The sequence below is a fragment of the Clavelina lepadiformis genome, chromosome 4 (assembly GCF_947623445.1).
Source record: "Clavelina lepadiformis chromosome 4, kaClaLepa1.1, whole genome shotgun sequence".
NCBI classification, from domain to species: domain Eukaryota; kingdom Metazoa; phylum Chordata; class Ascidiacea; order Aplousobranchia; family Clavelinidae; genus Clavelina; species Clavelina lepadiformis.
The window spans coordinates 18,684,040-18,693,801 of NC_135243.1; the positions used below are offsets into that span (position 1 = coordinate 18,684,040).

At 34.6% G+C, this 9,762-nt stretch overlaps 1 protein-coding gene across 1 annotated transcript; it reads right to left on the reverse strand.

Moving 5' to 3' along the window:
• Positions 1-489: 489 nt before the first annotated feature.
• LOC143451957 (programmed cell death protein 6-like) lies at positions 490-9,027 on the reverse strand. Its single transcript, XM_076952745.1, has 5 exons — positions 8,772-9,027; positions 3,604-3,739; positions 2,840-2,998; positions 2,590-2,699; positions 490-1,838 (listed from the first exon to the last, which is right to left on the reverse strand). Exons 1-5 carry the CDS (start codon positions 8,958-8,960, stop codon positions 1,737-1,739), a joined length of 696 nt encoding a protein of 231 aa, XP_076808860.1. The 5' UTR covers positions 8,961-9,027; the 3' UTR covers positions 490-1,736.
• Between the last annotated feature and the right edge of the window lie 735 nt (positions 9,028-9,762).

Genomic DNA, 9,762 nt, shown 5'->3' on the forward strand with positions numbered 1-9,762 from the left:
TTTTTATTAATTAGCAGGTTCTTAATCATTGGTGGGATTCAAATATTTTAACATCCGGTTGTCTCACTAGCAGCATGCCATATTTACCCGGGGCCGATATAACATAGGCCTATATATACACTTGTTAACAAATTTAAAGAACCGGCTGAATCATATCACCGCAGCAGGCCTCGCAGCAGCTTAAATAGGCCCTGTTTGTTATGCTTGGAACTGCATTTTGCATTTGAATCAACTGCAAAGTACATAACACAAAGAGAAAACCGCAAAGAAAAACCTTTTAACAACATATGAAACGTTTCATTAGCTTCAGTATCAAATAGTAGAAAAACTCTGATTGAAATAATATATGATTTGATTTGACCGTGTTCAATTAATTATGACACAAAACTTATGTATTACCTGTAGTTTGACATTTATCGAGTTTGCAGAGTAGGCCTAAATAATTAATTACCAACACATATCAAAATGCCTATTCCAATCAAAGAATAATCAAGTTATACATTTGATAATAATTATTCAACGACAAGTCATACACAATCGCTATACAATGCAAAGATAAGCTGAACTCTTGAGATACAGGGTCCGTGCTTACTGAGCTGGGTACCTCTGCTGTATGCTCACCACCAACTGAGGTTGGCAATGTTCTAAGTAAACACAAGAGTCCTCATAGGTCAGATTGTACAGGATATAGATTATGGACAATATCATGATCAACGAAATACTACATCACACAACGAGTCTTATAAGGTGGAAAACGGGCGAGTTTATGAAGCACAAATATAAGGAGCACTGGTATAAAAAGTAACACGATCCAAATTATACATCACACCAGGCGGCTGCAGAGCTTGTAAGCCAAAAAACACTTGTCTCCATATATATGAATAAAATGCCTGTAAATTTAAATATAATTACATTGCCATGCAGTTTAACTAAAAAAGGGTTCAGCAAATTTTGTTGTTTTATGAAACACATACTTTCAAAAACAATGGTTGCTTATTTTACAATAATAAAAATACAGAGAAAATACTTGCTAGGAACAGGCAAAATACTGCATTTTAACCTTCATTTCAATGCCATTAAAAGAAACAAAATTCAAGTAAGTTTTATGAACAAGTTATTACTAAATGAACAATAACATCATTTTGATTGCTCTTGAGCTAATCGCATCAATGTTAAATACGTTTTGGTATCCATGATTTGCACAAATTAACATTTGAAGAAACATGAATGATAAGCATAGATTCATCATTAAGAAAATATCTCCATTATGGTTATATATGAAAAATAACTTTTGTTAAATCTTAATTTCAACGGCCCTGAATAAATTATACTTTTAAATCCCAATTAATTTAGTCTAACAAGCCTTCTTTATAAGTCCTTTCAAATCACCCATGCTAAAAAGACAGCATTTCAAATACGTCAATCTTTTGAAAAGAAAAAGTTCCCTAGTAAACTCAATTAGCATCTCAATAAGAAAATGCACATAACATTAAAATAAACTGAATCAATACAGGAATAATTTTCAACAAGTTTTTATTACATCATGAAATCGTTTACCGTTCCTGTAAACCAGAAAAATTATGATGACATACATACACTGGGAATGATAGAATAGTGCAATACGATGCAAGTCCACTAACAGAAAAGCTTACACAAACTAAAGCTTAAGCTAGTCCAGTGGACAATTAGTGCACTACTTTAAGTAAAGAGTCTCCTTGTTTGCGACATGAATGCTTTCAAGCCCGAACACTAAATACCATGGTGAGAAACTGTTCATATGATACATTGATCCAACCATTGCGGTTTGTGTCATGTTGCTGAAAAGAGTTGGTCAAAGTCTGCAAAATAGCAATGTTTTAAATTTTTATTTCACACAATAATCAAGTCTAATAATTTTACACAATTCATTGAAATAACACCTTTCCTATACTAATTTGGACACTGCCCAGCCCAATGACATGGGCTTTAAGGTTATTACAACACATTTATTCAACAAATGCCACATCAATAAATATGTGAATGTTATCGTCATGTGCATTTTGAACAATACTAACTCCTCAGTAGCAAAGAAACCACTTTGCCTTTATCCTATTAAATACATGCCGTTAACAACTTCACCAAACAGTTACAGAAATTCTCAGTTAGATCCTTAAAATCTTAGATTAAAATTTTAATTTAAAATTTTTTGATTTGCATTACAAGGTGTTGTTATGAAAAAAATAGACATTGCCACCTAAATCTAGTTTAACAATATGGCGTGCCAATGTGTAGACAAGTATATTCAGTATAAAAATTTTTGAAATTAAAGACGTTCAAGCAGATCTATTGTTTTTATTCAATTTGTATTTAGATTTGTATTTCTGCAGTTCAAACCCTATCTTACAACTTTATTCTTTTCGATTTTACAAAATCAACTGAATTGAAATTAATTTTACTCATGTAATCCTTCAACAAAAACAATATGCCTCCTTATCCGATCAGTTTCAGGCATGCTATGTTGCAAAGCAAGTGGTGTGAAAAAAATTGCCAAGAGATAACAACGATTATAAACTGCAATTGTTAGAATGTTAATTTAATATCAATATTTACCTGCAGGACCACACAGCATTGTATGAAGTCATCAAATGCAACTGTCCCCCGACCTTGCCGGTCAAACTTACGAACTAACAAATCATAAAATTTGTCTGAAAGCCTATAACCTGAAATGCAAAAGTTATATATATGATCAAAGGAACCACTTAAATTCAATAACAAGCACAAATTAACAATAAATACATATCAATTATATTTAATACATCAAACCTTAATCACATGTTTAGTATGAAATCAGAAAAAATACCGAATTGCACGAGAGCATTTTTCAGTTCAGCTTTATCAATGTTTCCACTATTGTCCCGATCATATCTTCTAAAGGTAGCTTGCCAGTCAGTAACATACTTCCATAAACCGGAAAATTCGTTAAAACCAATTGTCCCGCTGCGATCATGATCAAACATGCCTATCTCAGTAAAACAAACATCACTAGTTTTAACATCAATGGTTAAGTTTTTCTTGGCATAAACTGGCACGTGGGCCTCATACGCAGTCCTGGGCACAGGTTTGTGCGGCCCGCGGACAATTTCAATACATCAGATTTTCTGGTGTTTTATTTAAATACATTACGTTAGCCACTGTTCGAGATTAAGTCGCACATCCATTAAGTGCAAGTTAATATGTGATTATTATGATGTGATAATGCTTTTATTTAGCTAACGTCATAGACATGGCATGATTTTTGTTCTTAGCACAGTCGCAAACAAGTAGAAAGTATCAAGAAATGATACGTTATTGTTATTAGCCGTGCGGGACAATATTAGGTACATTCGATCAGTAAACTGAGTCCTAAGCTTAAATTACAGTTTCCTCCATTTGTGGCCTGCAATGTTTTCCTCAAACCTTAATGTGGTCCTTTGCACTGACAGTTTTGGACCACCCTCACCTAACTTATTAGTTTGATACTGCTCAAACTAGCAATTTAAGTAACGCATTTTAAATAAATACAGCAGAAGTAAAAAATCTTGCAATTAACCAGCAAACAATTTGTATACCCTCACAACTTCATACCTATCATAAGACGAACAGTTTCAGGATTAAATGGTTTCCATGTTCCATTTGCAAGAGCTTCTTGCAGCTCTTTCGTTGTAATCTGTCCACTTCTATCTTTGTCTACCCTTTGGAAGATCTCCAGTAAATTAGGTTGCTGGAAATGCAATTATGAAATTAATATATAATGGCATATTTATATGTACTTAATATATTTTATAGTAATGGAACGTAACTATAATATCAAGCACACATTGGTAGTAAAACTTGCAATGTCATATCATATAAACCAATGGTCGCCAATCGGCGGTCAACAGGCCCTTGGTTGTATGCAATAAATGTTTGGTTGCCCACAGGACATTCTGAATATCTGCCAGTGATGGCGAGGGAGGCCTCAGCCCCTCCAGTTATTTTACACACTAAATCAGCGTGGTCCAACTTCTTTTCATCGCGGGCCAAAAGCAGAAAATTTTTTTATCTTGCGGGCCAATGTTTTTAAATTAGAACTGAAGAAATGTGAAATTAGAACTGAAGAACAATGTGACATTGATATTAGAACTGAAAAAAGTTCTCTTGTTTCATTAAAACTGAAATTAGAATAGTTCAAAATTTAACTATTAAATGCTGATCAATGTGACATCTGCGGTCGAGGTTCTTCCTCGACAATAGCGTTGGTATCCACGGGAATCGTAGTTGTGGCCATGCGAAGGCAAGCCTGAAGAGCCTCGTTTCCAAATTGATTTCGATTTTTTGTTTTAATATTGTTCATTGCTGAAAACGTACGTTCACAAATGTATGTACTTCCAAACATAGAGTACAGCTTCATAGCAGCATCTTTTAAAAGGGGAAACCTCTCCTTTGAGACAAACTTCCAAAAGCTTTCAGGATTTTCCATTTTCTTTGAAAACAAAAACTGATCGTTCTGAAGTTCACATATTTCGAGTTGAAGCTCTGGTGGCTGTGTACTAACGCTCACGTTCATGGGATTGTTGAATAGCGAAAGAGGAATCTTGAGCTTGCGAAAGTCCGCAAACCTGCTGCTAAATTCATCGATCAGCAAATCTATAGTATTTTCGAATCGAGTAAAATCGGCACTTGGGTTTTCTTCTTTGATGACAGAGCAACAGGAAAAATGAGTCAGATTGTTTCTTTCCAAACAGTCCTTGAACAAGCCCAATTTTGAGCGGAAACCTTCTACATGTCCCACTAAATTCGAAATGCTCTGCCCTTTCCCCTGCAAACTCAAATTTAGCACATTCAAGTGATTTGTTATATCAGTTAGAAAAGTCAAGCCGCTAAGAAATTCATTGCTTTGAAGCTGCGCTTGAAAAGCATCTGTGAAGTTTATCATCTGTGTTTATCATCTGTTTATCAAATGGAAGTTATGTTGCCAGATTGAATCAAAGCTGACTATCAGTTCGCGGGCCAAAAAAACGGTGCTCACGGGCCAACTTTGGCCCGCGGGCCTGCAGTTGGACCACGCTGCACTAAATTAACAAATCGTTATGTGAAAAAATTGTTTTGCGTTTTACGTCATGCTGTATTCAATAGCATATTCCGGATTGTGTCACCATAGCACTTAGAAACCCACTTGCACATCCGGTTGATTGCGAAGATTAAAATTTATATCCATTTGCAATATATACCTATTGTCATATTGTATTTTTGCCATAGCATTGTTAATCTGGAGAATTTCCGAACCCTAGTTATGGCCCCATTCACAAAAGAAAGTTGTATGGGGGCATAAGCTAAAGGTGCAATGAAATTTTGGCAGGTTGTATCACGCAAAATGCCCAAATTCAGTTTTCGGCTAAATTTAGTTCTGGATTTGAATATTTTTGAAAATGACTTGACTTGTAAATATCTTCATTGCAGGAAAACTGTAGCAACAGTTTTGCTATAGGTTACAACAAACCTAGGTACGCCACTGACATATAATGTTGTGATAAGTCACAGCTAAGTATACATTGCTTCAACTATCATGTTTCTATAATTATACAAGCCAGGCAGTATTATATGCACTGTTTTGTCCATTTTTACGATACGAATGGAAATATGTACAAAACTAGATTGAATGATTCGGTTGAAATAACTCAGTTCCTTTTACCTAAAGCTAAGTTTTGAACCAAATCCAAAAAACACAAGTTGGTACACCCATAGTTTTATGCCTTTATTCTAGTTTGTTTTGTGACAACATATTCTCAACATTGATGCCCAATGATTTACTTTGCTGTTGTTTATCACATACTTACCTTGTATCTCCGACATTACAAACGTATTGCTGATATCATTTTGGTAATCCTCACACAATTCTTTAAATATTTGCATTCAAAGATCTTATTACTTTGTCTTATGCAGTTATTTCGTTTTGCATTGACAGCTAGCATAAATTTGCTTTATGACATGGCAATGATTGTTATTTACGGTAATGGATATCATTGGGACAACAGTAATGGCAAAAGTTGTGTTACTTTGCATAATATACTAGCATTGCTCATATTTCACTTTGAAAAAAACTGGCCCTGATGTTATTGCTATTAAACAGCACAGCATTGCAGGCTATCAGGGGTTTCTTGTCTCACAAAAAACGTGACAATGTTAAAGCATCAAAAAACATCGTTTCAGATCCACATTTTAGTAGTGTTTTATTTATAACAATTCATTAAAATAAAATGTAGGTAACTAGTATGATACAATAATCACTATCACACATCATGATGTGTCGTAGGTACAAACCAGAAAAGAAATACATGGTTTTGCATATTAGTTACGAAGTTTTGAGCAAAATTACTTGTGGCAATCAGATACTGATATCTTCGCGTTTGATTTTTTGCAAAAAAATCGCCAGGTGAAAATTTTGCTGCAGTCAACATTTCATGATTTATTGCCAACCATCCTTTCTCACGAGTTCTTTGTTGCGCATTACACTTGCCTGGTCATGTTCAATAGACTTAAGAACCGCTTCCTGTCTCACTGATGCTTTATATCAGTTGAAAAAATATGGGACATAGGAAGGCTATTGTGTTACGGAACAGCAATGACTACCCATGTAAATCAGCAATGTTTTTTCTTACACTTCACTTAAGCTGCAGCAATTTTGAGTTTGTTGGAAGCACAAAAAAAGTATTATTGAATTGCAAATGCATTTCATGAAACATGCTGATCAATAATGTTCAACAGCATATCATGCAAACCGACTGTGGTCTTATGGGCTTGCATTTATGGTACAGTTTGCATTTCGATTTTTATATACTATAGGTCTGGTTATGATGGCTTTTAATGATATTTTGATTTAAAAAGTTCTAAGATGGCCACATTCTACAATATATAGTCAACAGATTCTACTACTGGCTATATATTGTAGACTATTAAATTTGTGTTATATCCACCTGAAAATAAAAACTACATCATGACATCTATTATCACACTTAACTTTGCAATACCATTAGAAAAAGTGCAGAAAAACTCTGAGCCTACGATGGCACTACAATACTAGAATTATTCAAAACTTTTGTGATCAAAATTTTAACCAGCATTTATTTGAGGGATAACTACTGCCCATTTCTGGTCGCACAGTCAAGTGCGTGAGTAGTCAAGCATAAAAAATAGTTGTATAAAATAAATGCTTCACGAATGAACATAAATATACAAAGCTCTGCATGCAAGAGGTCCAGGGGATGCATGCAGAGGGGCACTCAGTCCAGCCATGTACAGTAGCAGCTAACTAAATGACACTGCCACAAAACAACTTGCACATATAAAAATAGATAGGACAAAACCACTTATAATAAACTGAGATTTATTCCAATTATAAAGTTTAGTAACAGCTCACACAGAGTGTGCATATACAATTAGTAGCTTGATGGAATGCATGGTCAATATGGCAATTAGATACTAGTACAATACAAGATTAAAGGGAACAGTTATCAAGCAACAACATGTAATAATTAGGGCCATTTTTATTTTGACCTAAAAAAAAATTTCTTGACTTTATTTTTATCAAATTTTGACTTTATTTTGACCTAACGAAATTGCTTATTTGTAGAGGTCACAGTTCTTCCTCCAGTTACCCAAACATAATATTTTGTCGATTTCAGACCCAAACGTAATATTTTGTCGAAAAGTCAAGGTATTTATGGATTATAAAAAGTGTGTCGTGTTTTTTGGCGATAGATTTAGGTAGCTTGTGTTATTTTGTCCTTGTGAAAAGGGCACTGTGCCTCGATTTTCTCCGCATGGTAAATTCTAATAAACAGCAAATTAAACAGGGAATGCTTGTTGTTGCTCCAATCCAGCTTGATGGCGTTTACTTTTCCTGTGGCTTTCAACAAAATACTTTTTATCGCACTTCACTATAACCTCGCAAAAATTGCACCTTAAATCACCCCCGGGAGTTGCATTAAATTCATCAGAAAAATCTCGACAAATCTGTCTAACTTTTGCTGAAGACGATTTAGCTTGCTTAGGCATTTTTGTATTACAGAATGTCAGTAGGCTATTCCTAAAATCCAAACTGTTGATCTTCGAAAATACCACGTTTATGAAGAGGAAGTGTTTTATAAGAATTATTTAAATACGTAACAATGAATAAACAATGGACAATTTGCGATAAAAGTTACTGGTGATCCAAGTGGGCATTGTGACTTATTTCCTGCTTTTATGGATTAATATGGTTTAATTGTGTCGCAGTTCCTGATTTACAATGCTTCCACGAGGATTTTTACAAGAATTACTCTCAAGAAACACAAAAACTTTGTAAAAAGCCATATTTTGACAAATTTTGACTTTATTTTGACCTATAAACTTCTTAGAAACAATCCCCTAGGTGCTGAAAACAACTTTATTCTTTGATTTGTGGTCAGACGAGGTCCTTAAAAAATTTTGACTTTATTGACTTTTGCGGGCCCTAGTAATAATGTATGGACAACAAAAGTCAAGCTGTTTCACCATTAGGTGATGAAACAGTTAGAGAGTTGATGGCTAGGCTAGGTCAAAGCAGTTACCAGGGCAACTAGTATAGCGGCCAACACATCAGCAATCACAACACTATTAAGTGCACATTCAAATATTTGTATACCACAGCATTAGCAGGTAATTTAAAATGAAAACTTGAGAGATTTAATGAACAAAATTATGCATAACTTAAAATTATGTCTATTGAAAAGTAAATCATTGATTTAAACCCACACCTGTGGTGAGCCATATCCACCAGGATGGCCATATTGCTGGGTTGGAGGTTGGCTATAGCCTTGTTGAGGTTGAGCACCGTATCCCTGTTGTGGAGGGGGCTGGCCGTAACCTTGAGAAGGTGGAGCACCATATCCTCCATACTGCTGTGCTGGTTGTCCATAACCTTGCCCTGGTGGCCGAAATGCCATTTTTAAATATTTAAGCTGTTAAAACAAACTATCAAATAACACACTTCGCTGTAAGACAAAACAATGGACTATGAATAAAATATGAGCTTAAATTATCATAATCCCTAACAGTAGTAAGTGAGACCAGCGTTACTCAAACTTTTTCATTTGGCAAAATATTGCAGTTTGTGCAGCATGCTGCATACCAGAATTGTAAAATTTGTATTTTGCACATAAAAGATAATGTGATGCAACAATCGAATCAAATTGGGACTCATCTCCAACAAAATTTGGATGCTTTAATTGAACACAGATGAATTGTAATTATATTCAGTTCAAGCATCATTGCATGTTAGATTATTATCGAAATAAAACTATTGGAAGAGCATTGCATCATGGATCTCCTCAAGAACCAAGCTATTATGTATTCATTCACTTTTTTTTATCACATTTTGTTTCTTTCTCCTCACACACGATGTATCACACTGTTTCATTTTAATGCCATGCAGTAATTTTAGACTTAAATATTGAAAAACAATGGACTTCAAGCAAAAGATTATGAAATTAGATATTTAGACCAAACGTCTGGTACTTAGATAGCTAGAAATAAGAATAATCTGTCAAAAACGAGACCATATCTTATCACCACTTTATCGTGTGGTTGTTTCTATAACAACAGGTAAAACAGGTCGAGGTAAAATAACTTCGGTGGATATCCATTGTTTTACAGTACAGTATTTGAATAAAGGTACCACATGGCATTAGAACGAAATGTCTGCCGTCAGTGTAAACAAAGAATTACACGACAGAATCAATTGCAAGA